The 19,264-nt window shown below is 44.5% G+C and overlaps 1 protein-coding gene across 1 annotated transcript in view; it reads left to right on the top strand.

Moving 5' to 3' along the window:
- Positions 1-1,976: 1,976 nt before the first annotated feature.
- Positions 1,977-19,264, top strand: part of LOC140721109 (uncharacterized) — a 31,886-nt gene continuing 14,598 nt past the window's right edge. The window contains exons 1-3 of the mRNA XM_073035973.1: positions 1,977-2,037; positions 4,174-4,224; positions 10,975-11,745. Of these exons, the coding sequence (XP_072892074.1) occupies positions 1,977-2,037; positions 4,174-4,224; positions 10,975-11,745 (883 nt within the window). The remainder of the gene's footprint in view (positions 2,038-4,173; positions 4,225-10,974; positions 11,746-19,264) is intronic.

The following is a 19,264-nucleotide window of genomic DNA, read 5'->3' as shown; positions in this document are numbered from 1 at the left end:
GTAAGTCTTTGTGTGGTTTAACACAAGCGTTGTGGAACAGGGTGTGGCGTTACATGCTGAGTAGACTGAAGTTCATATTTATGAGCGTGTTATCAACTGAACATTGCTCAGGGTGTGTTCACTTACTGTTAGGGCCTCAGATGCTCAGATTCGCAGGAGTCTAGCACCAGGTCAGAACAGAACCTATACGGGGAAATGTTATGGTGTTTTATTACGGTAGTATTTCTAGTGTTTCTACTAGTTCAATACCGTGGATTAACGGATTCGTGTGTGTTTTCTTTTTGATTCTGTGTATTTTTTTTTTAGCAAAGAAGGTGTATATCTGTCAGTGATAAAATAAAAACCCAGCAGTAAATCCCACCGTCAATTGAAAGAAATATGGCAGTCTACTCTCAGAGGGCATTTTATTTTGTACCTAACGATATGGCCACTGAGAGTATGTTCGGGGTCTCCTTCTGCTCTAACCCGTCCAAATCAGTGTTCGGAGTTCAGCGACGCTCTTCTGCACCCCACTGTTGGACGTATGGTTATTTGAGTTACAGTCGGCTTCCTGTCGGATTTAATCAGTCTGGCCAGTCTCCTTAATATCTCATTAACGAGGCGTATTCACCTTAGACCTGCCGCGATTTTGTTTTGTTTCCGCACCATTCTCAGTAAACCGAGAGCGATTTGTGCGTGCAGATCCAAGGAGAAGGGCATCCAGTTTGCTATTTTTCGCTACTAAAATAAAGAACTAGATAAAGGAAATGTGTAATATAAACAGATAATATTTAAAATGATTAGCAGATTGAGGAACATCTGTAGCGGCCGATTCTAAACAAACCAAGTTGCCATTGCTGGCGACTCCCACGGACTTGATATACTTGTATGACGCGCCCTCGGCTCCAATAAAGGTTGTTTTAAAAGTCAAAGGTATGTCCTCGATCCTTTATTAGCAATCTGCAAACTTACAATCTTGAAGCAAAGAAACGAAAAGGTACACAAGTTTAACTTCAGCGTAAGTAAGCCGATGATAACAAATGAGACGGTCCCCAGCTGAATACTGCACCAAACAAACCACAAATACGTAACTGATTGTCTTTGTGTTTACCAAGTCCCCACTGATGCGACTAGTTACCATAAAAAACATCATGAATACGCAGCACAGACTGCAATGCAGATGGAGAACAGATACATGGCTTTTACAGATAGGCTTAGCTCTCATACGGGGTTTTCCACCTGGAATATTAACAGCGTCTGTTTTGTTGAATAATTCCAGTATTTTGTTTATTTATTTTAAATACGTTTTTGTCAGATTGCACTTTTGGATGTATGGCGGGACTACATTGTGTTTAACAGCGTCATGTAACTCTGATAATAGCCAGCAGAATAGCCAAAGAAATCTTGAACGGAGTTTAGGCGTTAATTATGGTCTTAAAATCCTGCTGGACAAACTATAGTGCTTCAGGACAATGCCAGGCGATCTTAAACTGAAAGGAGACGGTGGGAATCAGGTGAGACTGAGAAATCTGTATAACCATTTCCATTGGTCAGCAGAAATGTTTCAACCCACACTGCTGTAACGGTCGTCCATTACTCACCATAGCGCCTCCAGTGGTAGGAGGACCACAGTGGAGCAGTAGGCGCTGTCTGCTCAACCTGCCTTGCCATTCCATTGACACATCATCCCCGGTCCAGGACACAAGATTGGTTCCTAAAAGGGAATTGCTGGTAATATAGTGAGTAGCTGCCCTGGAAAATCCTGGCTTAGTATACAATCCATGGAGAGCGCGGAAATGGACATTGTGTGGTTGTGGGTCGATGGCCGCAGGTAGATCAGGCCATGTCAAGTGTTCAGTGGATAGGTTCAAGATGTTTGGAAGCGTGCGACTCAGTTAAAAAAAAAGTGTTCGCATTTACACTTCAAATAATGTCTGAGCATCCTGTTAATTTTGTTTGTTAGAAAGCAGTAGAATCTGACCAGAACAGTCTTCGAAATGGGTAACGGAGCGAGCAGTGGTGGAGTTCCAGTGACGTCAACATCGGGAAAGGACACAGGTATGCTGGCGAAATACATTAATTTATAAATATTGTCTTGACTGTGAGTCTGGGTTTAATTCAATATCGGCAATTCACAAAATATTTGTGAAGGGACTGGGTAGAGACATGACAGAAAAGGGGCATTAACTGAGTTAGAGAAGACACTCCTCTTCATAAACATGACTTCCCTAACTTCAGCTAATTTCCCCCTCCCCTTCGTAAACTTTGACTTCTCTAACTTCCGTTCATGTCTCTCCTCTCTTCGTACCCCATCCCTTATTCATTTATTATAATTTTCCCCTTTTTTCTCTCTCTCTCTCTCTTTTCTCCATCTGTCCCTTTCTCTATAACTCCTTGCCTGCTCTCCATCCTCTGGGCTCCCGTCCCCCTTTCTTTCTTCCTAGGCCTCCCGTCCCATGATCCTCTCCCTTCTCCAGCATTGTATCACTTTTGCCAATCAACTTTCCAGCTCTTAGCCCCATCCCTCCCCCTCCTGTCTTCTCCTATCATTTCAGATCACCCCTCTCCTCCCACTTTCAAATCTCTTACTATCTCTTCTTTCTGTTAGTCCTGACGAAGGGTCTCGGCCTGAAAAGTCGACTGTACGTCTTCCTATAGATGCTGCCTGCCCTGCTGCGTTCACCAGAATTTTTTGTGTGTGTTGCTTGAATGTCCAGCATCTGCAGATTTCCTCGTGTTTGTATATATATTTCGGACTGTGTTTGGTGACCTGGCGCACCACCTTTAGGTTCCAGAGGAACCCAATAGGAGTTTGGTAATGACGTTAATCTTCCCCATTTTCCTTCACAGGTCCGGGCTCAGTGATCACCGAGCTCCTGGCAAGCTGGGACGATTTCCAGCTGCTGCAGTTGACGGACTTCTACCGGGACAGGCTGGAGCAGGCGATGGAAGGAGGGGTGCACGGAGTGAGCCTGGCGTTAACGGCCGAGAATCAGTTCAGCGGAGAGGAACATTCGCTGAGTGGAAGGGAGAATGGGTTTGAATTTTCACACATCACAGGACTGATGGGTGTCGGGACTCTCACTCATCGGATATTAAATGAGATAAAGGAACAACTGGGAAATAAATACCGTACAGACAATCACAAAAATGTGAATCTGAACCAGTGATAGAAAAGGTGAAACGACCCTGCGGACTGCTGGGTATCCCCTCAATATTCAGAGCGAGTTGAGTCGTGTGTGCTTGAAGTATTAAATTGAAATATTACTGGAAGTTTCGGTTTGGGAAAATGTGCAGTGTGATGGCAGGATGACAGTGAGAACCGGGACATCATCAGTGGGTGCCACAGGAGCTCGAGTGTGTTCTGTTCTGGGTGGAGATGATTGTGTTTCAATCTGTAACTGCAAACAGTCTGGATCGTAGAATACTGCCATGTTGTAATGTGTGATCACAGAATAATCCTCCACTGGAAAAGGCAAAGGAAAGGCATCAGGTGTCAGCCAGTAATCCGCTGTCATGTTCGACACTGGGGAACTGAGGGGATGAATCACATCATCTTTTCTGCAACTTCTCCGAGACTGCTCACTCTGTTATAAAAACCCGCCTGACTTCTTTCTTCATCTGTGATCGTTATTTTCTGATTTCTGTTTTACACCGTCAAATCCAGTGAGGAATTATTTATGGATTTGGAGTCACGTCAATAAAGCGGTCACAGACCAGCCAGGATCTCATTGACTGGTGGACCAGGTTCACGGTGAATGTCCCTCCGTGTGCTCTGCACTCAGAATGTACAGTCCATGTCCAGACAGGATCAGCACCCGTCCGGGTGACTGCTCAGTGTGATCCCGTTACAGAGCACATCATTTACTTCTCATTCTCTGTGTGAATCTGTCAGTCCCCAATATGTTCACCGTTACTCTTCACAGAAAATCTCTGATCTCGCTGATAAGGGAGAGCGGGCGGACAGTTCTAAACTCCTCCTGAGCCTGGTGATGGAGAAAGGCTCCCGCGCCCGGAGGGTGATGTGGGAAACCTTTGTGAAAATGCGGATTGGTGTCCCAAAGCTTGACAAAATACTGAAAGAAATACAGGAACATAGTGAGATATCAGATGTTAATTTACTTTTGGATTCAAATATTTCATACTTAAAATTTGAGGAATTGAAACGTGTAAAATTATTTTAAATCTGAACAGGTTGTGTTCCGGTCCATCGACCCGTACCGGAAATTCCCAGGGAGCTGAAAGGTAAGTGAAGAAACCGCTGTTTCCATCAATGGTTGATGTTGTGTAGGGACCTATCGTTGCTGAGCCAGGAGGATTTGATCAGGTAAATGTTCCACCGTGTCACAACACACAGTGAGACACATGGAAAAATGTTTACTGGAGGGAGAGTTTTCACAAGACATTATGAGGAAGCACGCAAAGAGTTGGAGGCTTTGCTGAAAGAGATCCCTCATCCCTGGGTCCTGCAAAGACAGGTCCCCCTACCGTGGTCAGAATGGAGAAGAGGGCAATCTGAGGAGCGAAACTATGGGAAATTTCTCACTCCGAAAAATGAAATAATATCCCTACAACCACCCAACCCAACACCCTAATCCTAAATCACATTTCTAAACTGCCTCAGATGCTACAGGTTATCATTTTTTAGAATTGGGAGTCCATTGAAGTTCTCGTCACAGAATAAGCATGACAACGTCCATTTAATGAGAAAAGCAGGTAACACCCCAACTAGTCTGTTTAATCCCAGAGCTGCATATGAACCCCACTCTCTCCACATTGGCAACCCCTTAGTGCAAACACTGCTAAAGTTATCCAGCTCAATCTCCCACTCAATAATCCTGGAATTCCATCAGGAAACAATGTTAGTGAGGGGGAGATCAGAGACAAAATCCTCAGCTGAAATTCATGTGTGTCTGTGTTGTGTGGACACTGTGGAAGAGTAAGAGATGGGAATTAGGACAGAGAAACCGAGGGTTGTGGGATTGTGGCAAAAAGGTGGAAAGGACTGAAAATATCTATAAATAATATTGCAATTAATTAAATTGTGACCGTCTGGATAGGAAATTCACTACATCCGTTTGCACATTGTGTCTCCGAAAATGCAACTGGAATCTCTTGGGCTCAAGAGATTGTGAGGGTTCATCATCGCAGACTGAGTTGGACCACTCAACTGCACATTCTTCAGAGGAGAGGGCGAAGGAAAGACAGACATCGTAAAAATTATTAATCTCACAGTAGCCCATGCTTTAACTGATTACTCGAAGCCCTTGAACAGAAATATAAGGCCACAACCTTCATTCAGCCTGTCTCATTTCCAAGAACAAATTCCAAGGAAGTTAATTTTCAAATGGTAACAGGATGTTTTCAAACTGTTCACGCCTCTGTCGTCTGTTATTGCTTTCACCACCGACAGGGTCCTGACACACTGTTAGATCCCAGACACCACTGATAGGTTCCTGACACTCCGTGAGACCCAACACACCCCCTGACTGGGTGCGGACACACCGTGAGATACCATACACCCTTGACAGGATCCTGATACACTGTGAGACCCCACACATTACGACAGGGTCCTGACACACTGTGAGACCCCGCACACTACTGACTGCGTCCTGACACACTGTGAGACCCCGCACACCCCTGACAGGTTCCTGACGCACTGTGACGCCCCACACAGCCCTGACAGGTTCCTGAACCTCTGGGAGACCCAACACACCTCTGACAGGGTCCTGACACACTGTGGGACCCCACACATCCCTGACTGGCTCCTGACACACTGTGAGACCCCACACACCCCTAACAGGGTCCTGACACACTGTGAGACCCCACACACCCCTGACAGGGTCCTGATACACTGTGAGACCCCACACACTACCGACTGGGTCCTGACACACTGTTGGACACCACACACCCATGACAGGGTCCTGCCACACTGTGAGATCCCACACAGCCCTGGCAGGATCCTGATACACTGTGAGACACCACACACACCGGGCAAGGTCCTGACACACTGTGAGATGTCACACACACATGACAGAGACCTGACAGTCTGTGAGACCCAACACACCGCCGACAGTGTCCTGGCACATGGTGAGACACCACACTCACCGGGCAGGGTCCTGTCAAAGTGTGAGACCACCCACACGCCGGGCTGGGTCCTGAGACACTATGAAACCACACACACCCCTATCAGTGTCAGAAAACACTTTGAGTCCCCTCACACCTCTAACTGGGTCCTGACACAGTGTGAGACACCACCAACCCCTGAAAGGGTCCTGCGTCACTGTGAGACACCACACTCCTGACAGGGACCTGACACACTGAAAGACCCCACACACCACAAACAGGTATCCGACACGTTGTGAGACAGAACACACAGCTGATATGATTCAGATCCACTGTGAGACCACGCATGCCCGTAACAATGTTCTGATAAACAGTGAGACCCCAGACACCTCTGACAGTATCCTGACACTGTGAGACCATACACACCCCTGACAGGATCCTGAAACACTGTCATACCCCACACACACCAGGCAGGGTCCTGACACAGTGAGAGACCCCACACACCCCTGACAGGGTCTGACACACTGTGAAACTCCACACATCCCGGACAGGTTCCTGACACTCTGTGAGAACACACGCACCCCGGACAGGGTCCTGACACACTGTGAGACGACACACAACCCTGACCGTTTCCTGACACACTGTGGACCCCACAAACCCATGGCAGGGTCCTGACACACAGTTGGGCCCCACGCATCCTGACAGTGTTCTGTCACACTGTGAGTCCACACACACTCCTGACAGAGTCCTGAAACATTGTGAGACCCCACACATACCTATCAGGGTCCTGAAACACTGTGAGTCCCCACACACATCTGGCAGGGCCCTGACACACTGTAAGACCCCATACACTTCTGACACGATCCTGATACACTGTGAGTCCCCACACACCCCTGACAGGGTCCTGACACACTCTGAGACCTGTCACTCCACTGCTAGGAACCAGTCACACTTTGAGACCCGACACACTTCTGACAGGTTCCCGACATGCTGTGAGACCCCACTCATCCCTGACAGCGTCCTGACATACTCTGAGACCCCACCCCCCTGACAGGGTTCTGACACACTGTGAGACACCGCACACCAGTGACCGGATAATAAAGGACTGAAAGACCCCACATACGCCTGCTAGGGTCAGAATACTCTGTGAGACCCCATGCAACCTCGACATGGTCCTGACACATTGACAGTACCCAGACACACATAAGAGGGTACCGACACACTACGAGATCCTACAAACCCCTGACAGGGTCCTGGCCCACTGTAAGACCCCACAAACCCCTGGCAGCGTGCTGACAAACTGAGAGACTCCGCACTCACCGGCAGGGTCCTGACAGACTGTGAGATGTCACACACACATGACAGAGACCTGAAACTCTGCGAGACTCAACACACCTCCGACAGTGTCCTGGCACATGGTGAGACCTCACATATATTGCGCAGGGTCCTGAAACACTGTGAAAACCCACATATCCCCCGGAGAAGGTAGGATTCAAAGGGGGTAAATGGGCCACAGTGGTTTGTAAAGGAAGTCAGAGATTGCATAGCATTAAAAAAAAAAACGTAGTATGACAGAGCTAAGGTGAGTGGGGGAACAGATGATTGGGAAATTTTTAAGGAACAACAAAACTTAACTATAAAGGCAATACAGGGAGAAAAAATGAGGTACGAATGCAAGCTAGCCAGGAATATAAAGGAGGATGTGAAGAGAAAGGACCCTTGAAGAAATTGTTATGGGAAACAATTGGGCGAAATTGTTATGGGAAACAGAGAGATGGCAGAAGAATTTAATAAGTACTTTAGATCTGTCTTCACTAGGGAAAACACAAGCTATCTCCGAGATGTGTGGATGGACCAATGACATAGGGTAACAGAGGAAATGAAACAGATTGACATTAGGAAGGCAACGGTGATGAGTAAACTGATGGGACTGAAGGCTGACAAATCCCCAGGTCCAGATGGTCTGCATCCTAGGGTACTAAAGGTGGTGGCCCTGAAAATTGCGGATGCATTGGTAATCATTTTCCAATGTTCCTTAGATTCAGGATCAGTTCCTGAGGATCATAGAATGGCTAATGTTATCCCACTTTTTAAGAAAGGAGGGAGGGAGAGAACAGAGAACTATCGTCCTGTCAGCCTAACATCGGTAGTAGGAAAGATGCTAGAGTCCATTATTAAAGATAAAATAGTGGCATATCTAGATAGCAGTGATAGGATTGGGCCGAGTCAGCATGATTTACCAAGGGCAAATCATGCTTGACGAATCTATTGGGAGTTTTTCGCGGATGTAACCAGGAAGTTAGACAAGGGAGATCCAGTGGATGTAGTGTACCTCGCTTTTCAGAAGGCATTTGATAAGGTCCCACATAGGCGATTGGTGTGCAAAATCAGAGCTCATGGCATTGGGGGGAACATATTGACATGGATAGAAAACTGGCTGGCAGATAGGAAGCAAATGGTAGCACTGAATGGGTGTTTCTCGGAATGGCAGGTGGTGACTATTGGGGTGCCAGACGGCTCAGTATTGGGACCACAGCTGTTTACGATTTACATCAACGATTTAGATGAAGGCATTGAGAATAACATCAGCAAGTTTGCTGATGATACTAAGCTGGGTGGCAGTGTGACATGTGATGAGGATGTTAGGAGAATTCAGGGTGACTTGGATAGGCTGAGTGAGTGGGCATATACTTGGCAGATGAAGTTTAATGTGAATAAGTGTGAGGGTATCCACTTTGGGAGTAAGAACAGGAAGGCAGATTATTATCTGAACGGTGTAGAGTTAGGTAAGGGAGAAATACAAAGAGATCTAGGAGTACCTGTTCATCAGTCACTGAAGGTGAATGATCAAGTGCAGCAGGCAGTGAAGAAGGCTAATGGAATGTTGGCCTTGATTACAAAGGGAATGCAGTACAAGAGTAAGGAAATTGTTTTGCATTTGTACAGGGCCCTGGTGAGACCACGCCTGGAGTATTGTGTACAGTTTTGGTCTCCAGGGTTAAGGAAGGACATCCTGGCTATAGAGGAAGTGCGGTGTAGATTCACGAGGTTAATTCCTGGGATGTCCGGACTGTCTTACGCACAGAGGTTAGAGAGACTGGGCTTGTACACGCTGGAATTAAGGAGATTGAGAGGGGATCTGATTGCAACATATAAGATTATTAAGAGATTGGAAGAGATAGAGGCAGGAAATATGTTCCAGATGCTGGGAGAGTCCAGTACCAGAGGGCATGGTTTGAGAATAAGGGGTAGGTCATTTAGGACAGAGTTAAGGAAAAACTTCTTCTCCCAGAGAGTTGTTGGGGTCTGGAATGTACTGCCTTGGAAGGCAGTGGAGGCCAATTCTCTGGATGCTTTCAAGAAGAAGCTAGGTAGGTATCTTATGGACAGGGGAATCAAGGGATATGAGGCAAGGCAAGAACTGGGTAGATGATCAGCCATGATCTCAGAATGGTGATGGAGGCTCGAAGGGCCGAATGGTCTACTTCTGCACCTATTGTCTATTGTCTATATCCCTAACAGAGTCCTGACACACAGTGAGAGCCTACACACCCCTGATAGAGTCCTGACACACTGTGAGACTCCACACATCCCTGACAGGGTCCTGGCACACTCTGAAACCTGTCACTCTCCTGCTAGGGACCTGATGCACTTTGAGACCCGGTAGATTCCTAACAGGTTCCCGCCATGCTCTGACCGGGTCCTGACACACTGTGAGACCCCTCACCCCTGACCGTTTCCTGACACATTGTGGACCCCACAAACCCATGGCAGAGTCCCGACACACTGTTGGGCCCCATGTATCCTGCGAGTGTCCAGTCACACTGTGAGTCCCCACACACTTCTGACAGAGTCCTAAAACATTGTGAGACCCCACATACACCTGGCAGGGTCCTGAAACATTGTGAGACCCCACACATACCTTACAGAGTCCTGCCACTTTGACAGAACCCAGACACATAAGAGGGTCCCGACACACTGCGAGATCCTACAAACCACTGACAGGGTCCTGGCACAATGGAAGACACCACAAACTCCTGTAGGGTCCTGACACAGTGTGAGATCCCACACACACCTGACAGGGTCCTGACACAGTGTGAGATCCCACACACCCCTGACAGGGCCTTGACACAGTGTGAGACCCCCCACACCCCTGACAGGGTCCTGACACACTGTGAGATCCCACACACCCCTGACAGGGCCTTGACACAGTGTGAGACCCCACACAGCCCTGGCAGTGTCGGGAAACCCTGCGAGACCCCACGCACCCCTAAAAGGGCCCTGATACAGTATGAGACAGCACCAACCACTTTCACGCTGTGAGAATCCACACACCCCGACAGTATGCATTCTCACTTTGAGACCTCCATACACAGTCCAGGTACATTGCGAGAGCCCTCACACCCATGGAAGGGTTCGAACACACTTTGAGATCCCACACACACCAACCAGTCACCCACAGTGCACGTGCTGATCAGCAAAGCTGCCTCTTTGCAATTTGAATCAGTGATGCTAGGAGGGGGAAGTTGTGATTCCCTGACCTGTTCCTTTGGTAGAATTCCCACTACTCTCTTTGCTATGTCTATACACCACATCAACACAGGGGATTAAAAGTTTCTTCCCCAGGAACAATGATATCTGTGGCAGTAGTGGGAGTTTGACAAGTACGGGACAATCTGGGGTCAGTAAACTACCAGGGAAATTCTTACCTTCATAGCACAGTTAATGTGGAAATGTGATGACCTGGTGTTTATCTGGACCAGGTCTCTCTGTCCAGTCAGCGGTCTGTTCATCAAATTTACTTTACTGTACGAACATCCGTTGATGAATCCAATAATGCAATATCTTTGAGATAACTCTTGTGAGCTTAAATACTGAGTTCTGAGTTGAGGCATCTAACAGTTTGTCCACTGTCTGTTCCCATGGAAGATGTTCAACAGAAACACAAGGAGACTCTGCGGGCACAAACTGAAAAACTCAGAGTGAACACGATCCTGATGAGGGAGAAGGTGAAGGTTTTCCAGCTGGTTGATCGATACGCTGAGCTGACGGTCATTTCTACTGTTCGAGATCGGAGACTGGTGGAACATGAGCTGCTGGCAAGAGGCAGAGACCACGAGAAGTGGAGAGAGCAACATCTCCACAGAAAGCTGGAAAAAATCCGGACTGATCAGTTGTTCCAGAGCAGCTTTTCCCGGAATAAATCCAAATCTGGGAGTTCGGCAGCAATGGCTGGAGTCCCGGGGATCGGGAAAACAACAATGGTACAAAAGATTGTTTATGACTGGGCCACGGGGAAAATATACCAACAGTTCCAGTTTGTCTTCAGTTTCAAATTCCGGGATTTAAACTCCATTAACTGCAGAATAAACCTGAAGGAACTGATTCTGGATCAGTATCCTTACTTTGGGAATATCCTGAAAGAGGTCTGGAAGAACCCAGAGGGATTGCTGTTTATATTCGATGGTTTGGATGAATTCAATGACAAAATTGTTTTTAATGACAGTCAAAGAGACACAGCACCTCGGTCCACATGCATAGATCCTGATTTCAAGTGCAAGGTTTCTGACATTGTGTACAGTTTAATCCAGGGCAAGCTGCTCCCAGGGTGTTCAGTGCTGGTGACCACCCGCCCCACTGCATTACATTTACTGGAAAAGGCTGAGATCAGTGTCTGTGCTGAAATCCTGGGATTTGCTGGTGAGGAAAGGAAGGAATATTTCATCAGACATTTTGAAGATCAGACGGTGGCGGCAGCTGTTTTCAAACACGTGAAGGAGAACGAGATCCTCTACACCATGAGCTACAACCCCTCCTACTGCTGGATCCTTGCTCTGGCACTGGGCCCCTTCTTCACACAAAGAGTCAGGGACCCGCAGCGAGTTCCCAAGACCATCACCCAACTGTACTCCTACTATATTTACAACATCCTGAAAAACCACGGCCGTGAGATTGAGAACCCCCGTGATGTGTTACTCAGGGTTGGTCAGATGGCCTTCAGAGGAGTGTGCGAGAAGAAGATTGTGTTTACAGATGGAGACCTGATCAACTACAATCTGCAGCCGTCCCAGTTCCTGTCCGGGTTCCTGATGGAGCTTTTGGAGAGAGAGGATTCTGCCCTGAGCGTGGTGTACACATTCCCACACCTCACCATCCAAGAGTTTGTAGCTGCAGTCGCACAATTCCTGAATCCACATCCCGGGGATATCCTGAAATTCCTCACTAAAGCCCACAACATGACAGATGGGCGATTTGAGGTATTTCTCCGTTTTGTTGCTGGTCTCTCCTCCCCAATGACAGCTCGGGGCCTGGAGGAGTTTCTGGGTCCATTTCCTCATCAAACAACCTGCCGGGTGATTGACTGGGTGAAGGAGGAGGTTAAACGTCAGAGTAGAAACACGGGGAGTGAAGCTGGTAAAAGGAGCCGCCTGAACACATTGCACTACCTGTTTGAGTCTCAGAATCGTGGACAGGCTCAGGCCGGACTGGGATCTGAGGAAACATTTTCATTCAGTGGAATGACACTGACCCCGATTGACTGCGCGGTCCTGTCTCATGTCATCGGACTCTGTGATACAATAAAACACCTCGACCTGGAGAACCGCCACATTCAGTGTGAAGGAATCCAGCGGCTGGGACCCGGGCTGCACAAGTGCCAGGAGTTGAGGTAACTTGATTTATCTCTCACTCTGAACAGTGAAATTGTTCCATTGTGTTGTTTCAATGTAAAGGAATTTCAGTAAATTTGTAGTAAATCAGATTGTGAAGAATTGTGACAAATCCCCAGGGGATCGGTCAGTAATTCCCCAAGGACGGGAGGGTTCTGTGGCTCCTTGTGAAGGGATGTTGGAGACTTCATCAGATCAGTGAACAATGGCCATTGGTTTAATGGTAGTAAGTCACAGGAATAGCCGTGTTTCTTACTGCCTGTGACACGTCCATTGACAATGTTCCTTCTCACTGTTACTGACACCCAGACCGACACTGACTGTAGCTGGTGGGTCAGAGATTCACAACCCCTTCCCAGTGAGGGACAACAGACCGTCAGCACACTGTCCCAGTGAGAAAGAAATAAATACCATTGTGAGATTGTCCTCCCCTGCCATTCCCCGTGTGTGACTTTGCTCAATTCCAGATACGGAAAGAGCAAGGGCGCATCTCCTCTGGGTCTCTGTTCAGACCCAACACACACGTACAAAAAAATTCTGCATCCTCTCGTCTTGTAGGATAATTGTTTACCCTTGGAATCCTCCTATAGGAATTTTCATCCCAATCCCCCTTCCATTCTTTGGACTCTCGCCCCCATCCCCATTCCTCCTGTGGGTTATCTATTACTCTTTCCTCATCCTCCTGTGGGTTATCTATTACTCTTTCCTCATCCTCCTGTGGGACGCCTTTTCCAAACTTCCCCTTCCTATGCGATCTCTCTTCCCCATCCCCCTTCCTTCTATGGGATCTCTCTTCCCTATCCCCTTTCCACATGTGGGATCTCTCTCACCCATCCCCCTTCCTCCTGTGGGATTTCTCTTCCACATCCCCCTTCATCCTCTGGGATATCTCTTCCCCATCCCCCTTCCTGCTACGGGATCTCTCTTCCCCAACCCCTTCCCCCTTTGGAATCTCTCTTCCGCATCTCTCTTCCTCATTTGGAATTCTCTTCCCGAACCACCATCCCTCTACGGGACTTCAATTCCCCATCGCTCTTCCTCCTGTGGGATTAATATTCCACATCCATATTCCTCCTGTGGAGTCTCTCTTCCCCTTCCCCCTTCCTCCTACAGGACCTCACTTACCCACCCCCTTCCACCGGTGGGTTCTCGCTTCCCCATCCCCCTTCCATTGTGGTGTCTCTCTTCCCCATCCCCCTTCCTCCTGTCGGATCTCTGTTCTCCATCCCCTAATCTTCTTGTGGGATCTCCCTTCCACATCTTCCTTGCTCTTCAGGGATCGAACTCTTCCCCATCCCCCTTCCTCCTGTGGGATCTCTCTTCCCTATCGTCTTTCCTCCTGGGGGATCGCTCTTCCCCATCCTCCTTCCTCCTTTGGGATCACTATTGCCCCTCCACCTTCTTCCTGTGGGATCTCTCATACCCATCCCTCTTCTTCCTGACGGATCACTCATTCCCATCCCCCTTCCTCATGTGGCGTCTCTCTTCCCCATACCCCTTCCTCCTACGGGATCTCTCTCCCCCATCCCCTTCCTCCTTTGGAAATTCTCACTCCCATCCCCTTCCACCTGTGGTATCTCCGTTCCCCATCCCCCTTCCTCCAGTGGGATCTCTTTTCCCCAGCTCCCTTCCTCCTGGGGGACATCATTTCCGCATCTCCCTTCCGCCTGTAGGATCTCTCTTTCCCATTCCCCTTCCTCATGTGGCGTCTCTGATCCCCATACCCCTTCCTCCTACGGGATCTCTCTTCCCCATCCCCTTCCTCCTTTGGGAATTCTCATCCCCATCCCCTTCCTTCTGTGGGGTCTCTCTTCCCTATGCCGCTTCTCCGCTCTTTCCCATCTCCCTTTCTCCTACTGGACTTCTCTCCCCCAGCCCCCATACTCCTGTAGGATCTCTCTTCCCCATCCCTCTTCCTCCTGCGTGATCTCTCTTCCCCATCCCCTTTCCTCCTGTGGAATCTCTCTTCCCCATCCCCCTTTCTCCTGTGGGGTCTCTCTTTCTTTTTTCAATCTTTTTATTAGTATTAAAAATATTATGAACAAAATACAGTTAATATATTAATAAAGGGATTACAAACATACAAATTCCCATTACACATGAAGGAATACATAAGCAATGAATACAGTATAAATAAGTTTTCTCAAAACATGAAGCATATAGTATATATATGAACAAGGTAAATCTAGATATTTCATAATATGTAATATATAAAAAAAAGAAAAAAGAAAATAAAATATATGCAAAGTTACTAACCTACTAATCTAATATCTAAGGAAAAAAAGAAAGCAAAAAAAGAAAAAAAACTAAAGAAAAAGAGAAAAAAAAGGGCTGTTTATAGTATCTCACAAGAATACATAAACATCAATGTCGTCAACTCCGATCCTCTCAACATACATACAATTAAAGCTGAAAAAACCAATAAGCTTGGCACAGGGCCATATTACATCATATGAAAATATTGAATAAATGGTCTCCATATCTTTTCAAATTTAATAGAAGTATCAAATACAGCTTCTAATGTTTTCTAAATTTAGACATAACATAGATTGAGAAAGCCAATGAAATACCGTGGGAGGATTAATTTCCTTCCAATTCAACAAAATAGATCTTCTAGCCATCAAAGTGAGAAAAGCAATCATTCGACAGGCGGAAGGAGATAAATGGAGTGAGTCCATCATCGGTAAACCAAAAGTTGCGGTAATAGGATGGGGTTGTAAATCGATGTTCAGTACCGCAGAGATAATATCAAAAATAGCTTTCCAATATTTTTTCAAAAGCGGACATGACCAAAACATATGAGTTAAAGACGCGATTTCTAATTGACATCTGTCACAAATAGGGTTTATATAAGAATAAAAATGAGCTAATTTATCCTTGGACATATGGGCCCTATGTACAACCTTAAATTGTATTAATGAATGTTTGGCACATATAGATGATGTATTAACTAATTGAAGAATTCTATCCCAATTCTCAATAGGAATAATAAGATTGAGCTCTCTTTCCCAATCATTTTTGGTCTCATCAAAGGGCACTGAACGTAGCTTCATAATTATATTATAAAGTTTTGATATAAGCCCTTTTTGAAAAGGGTTTATTTCAAACAAACTCTCCAAAATATCTAAAGACACAAAATTTGGAAACATAGGAAGTACCGTACTTAAAAAATGCCTAACCTGTAAGTATCTAAAAAAATGAAATCTAGGCAAATTATATTTGTTAGATAATTGCTCAAAAGACATAAAACAGTTGTTCAAAAATAAGTCGGAAAATCTTAATAAACCCTTAGTTTTCCAAGCCGAAAAAGCTTGATCTATAATTGAGGGGTGGAAAAAACAATTAGATACAATAGGACTATTTAAAACGAATTGAGTCAACCCGAAAAATTTCCGAAATTGAAACCATATACGTAAGGTGTATTTAACTATCGGGTTGTCAATTCGTTTCGGCAATTTAGAAAGAGCAAAAGGGAGAGAAGTCCCTAAAATAGAACCCAGAGCATAACCTGATACAGATTTAGTTTCCAAACTCACCCAATGAGGGCCAAAAGGACCATCCCATTCTTTCAACCAACATAACAAATATCTAATATTAACTGTCCAATAATAAAATCTGAAATTGGGTAATGCCAACCCACCTTCCTTCTTTGTCTTCTGTAAATATGTTTTACCTAACCTGGGATTTTTATTCTGCCATATATATGAGGAAATTTTTGAATCAACATTAGTAAAAAAGGATTTCGGAATAAAAATTGGTACCGCTTGAAAAATATATAAAAATTTAGGTAAAATAACCATCTTAATAGCATTAATCCTACCTATCAGAGATAAAGATAATGGTGACCACTTAGTAAGCAAGCCTTTAATCTGATCAATTAAGGGTAGAAAATTAAACCTAAATAATTCTTTATGGTTTTTTGTGATTTTAATCCCTAAGTAAGTAAAAGAATCATTAACTAATTTAAAAGGTAAAATACCATAGCTTGGTACCTGTCTATTCAAAGGAAACAATTCACTCTTATTAAGATTTAACTTATACCCAGAAAACTCACTAAATTGAGCCAACAATGATAAGACTGCTGGAATAGATTTCTCAGGGTTAGAGATGAATAATAATAAATCATCTGCGTACAAAGATACCTTATGAATATATGTTCCACGATTAATACCCAAAATATCCTGTGATTCTCTGATGGCAATTGCCAAAGGTTCTAAAGCGATGTTAAATAGTAATGGACTAAGAGGACAACCTTGTCTAGTGCCCCGAAATAAACGAAAAAATGGAGATCTTTGATTATTAGTAAACACCGCGGCTACTGGAGTTTGATAAATCAGTTTAATCCAGGAAATAAAGGTCGCACTGAAATTAAACTTCTCCAGCACATAAAATAAGTAAGGCAATTCAACTCTATCAAATGCTTTCTCCGCATCTAATGAAATAACACATTCTGAAGTGTTATGTGAAGGAGTATAAACAATATTCAGTAATCTCCTAACATTGAAAAAAGAATAGCGATTTTTAATAAAACCGGTTTGGTCTTCCGAAATAATTTGGGGTAGTACCTTCTCCAACCTGGAAGCCAGTAACTTGGAAAAGATCTTAGAATCCACATTCAATAAAGATATTGGTCTATAAGATGCACAGTCAGTAGGGTCTTTATCTTTCTTCACTATTAAGGAAATGGAAGCTCTATAAAAAGATTGTGGCAAATTCCCCAATCTAATTGCTTCTTCAAAAACCTTGCATAGCCAAGGAGAGAGAGTAGCAGGAAACCATTTAAAAAATTCTACCGTATACCGATCTGGACCTGGTGCTTTCCCAGAATTCATTGAGGAAATAACCCCTTTAATTTCCGCATCCGTGAACGGAGTACCTAATACTGAAAGATCATCGGATGATAATTTTGGAAAATTCAATTTCCCAAGAAAATCAGGGATTCAGATTGATACAGGGAGGTATAAAAGTCTTGAAATGACTTATTTATCTCATCATGGTTAACTGTCAAATCCCCATTCTGCTGACGAACCTTAGTGATTTGACATTTAACCCAAACATTCTTCAGCTGACTAGCTAACAGTTTTCCCGATTTATCACTATGTATATAGAAATCAGATCTGGTTTTCATTAATTGATTTTCAATCGGAGATGTAAGTAATAAACTATGTTTCATTTGGAGTTCAACCCTCTGTTTGTAAAGCTCCCTACTAGGAGTAGTCGAATATTTCTTGTCAATCTCTTTAATGTTATCAACCAATAAAAGAGTTTCCTTCTTAATGCGTTTTCTCAGACCAACAGAGTAAGAGATAATCTGTCCACGTATATACGCTTTAAAGGTGTCCCAAAGTATTCCGCAAGAACTATCTTCCGTGAAATTAGTTGAAAAGAAGAAATTGATCTGCTCCTTCATAAATTTAATAAAGTCCGGCTCTTGCAATAAGGTAGAGTCAAATCGCCATTGTCTAGCACTTAAAGCTGTATCCGTAAAATTAATAGAAAGTTTTAATGGAGCATGGTCAGAAATAGCTTTAATATCATAATTACAACCAATTATCGATGAAATAAAACAAGAGTCAATAAAAAAATAATCAATTCTCGAATAGGAGTGATAAACATGTGAGAAAAAAGAAAACTCCTTATTATTAGGATGACGAAATCTCCAGATATCAAAAACTCCATTATCAGTCAAAAAGGAGTTAATACAAGTGGCCGACTTATTGGGTAAAGTCTGAATAGATGTAGATTTGTCCATCAAAGGATTTAAACAACAATTAAAGTCACCACCCATTATTAACTTATATTCATTTAAATTACGTAAAGAAGTAAATAAGGACTTAAAAAAGTCAGGACCATCCACATTTGGAGCATAAACATTAACCATAGCAACCTTTTTATTACAAAGTAAACCCGTAATTAACAAAAATCTACCATTCGGATCCGAAAGGATATCATGTTGAACAAATGCAATAGAGGAGTCAATAAAAATTGAAACTCCCTTAACTTTGGCATTCGAATTCGAATGATACTGTTGATCCCGCCAAGACCTAAAAAAGCGATATTTGTCCTCCTTCCTCAAATGAGTTTCTTGTACAAAAATGATATGAGCATTAAGTCTTTGGAATACTTTGAAAATCTTCTTTCGTTTAATCGGATGGTTTAAACCATTAGTATTCCAAGACACAAAGTTAATGGTTTGAGCCATGGTTCTAAAGTCATCCATTTGGTATAGAAAGGGTTAACCATATTATAAACTCATGCACCCGGAAGAGGAACAAAAATAAATAGCGGACCCGGAAGTGACGACATCGTAGACATATTTGTAGTTCAAGAACAGCCCGAGTGAAAAAACTAAAACAAATTGATAAAAGAAAAATAAAAAAGGAAAACAGACCAACCCCCACCCCCACATGAAAAAGAAAAAAAGCCAAAATATGGCTAGAAAAAGGAAAAAATGAGACTAATTCTACCCCCATATCAGCGGCAGACCACTCCGTATTTAAAGGATATATGAAAAAAAACCACCCCAACTTTAAGAATTATGATCGCAATAC

This window comes from Hemitrygon akajei, unplaced genomic scaffold (assembly GCF_048418815.1).
Source record: "Hemitrygon akajei unplaced genomic scaffold, sHemAka1.3 Scf000050, whole genome shotgun sequence".
Taxonomy (NCBI): Eukaryota; Metazoa; Chordata; class Chondrichthyes; order Myliobatiformes; family Dasyatidae; genus Hemitrygon; species Hemitrygon akajei.
The sequence above is the reverse complement of the archived record's forward strand: the minus strand, read 5'-3'. Positions and strand labels throughout refer to the sequence as shown.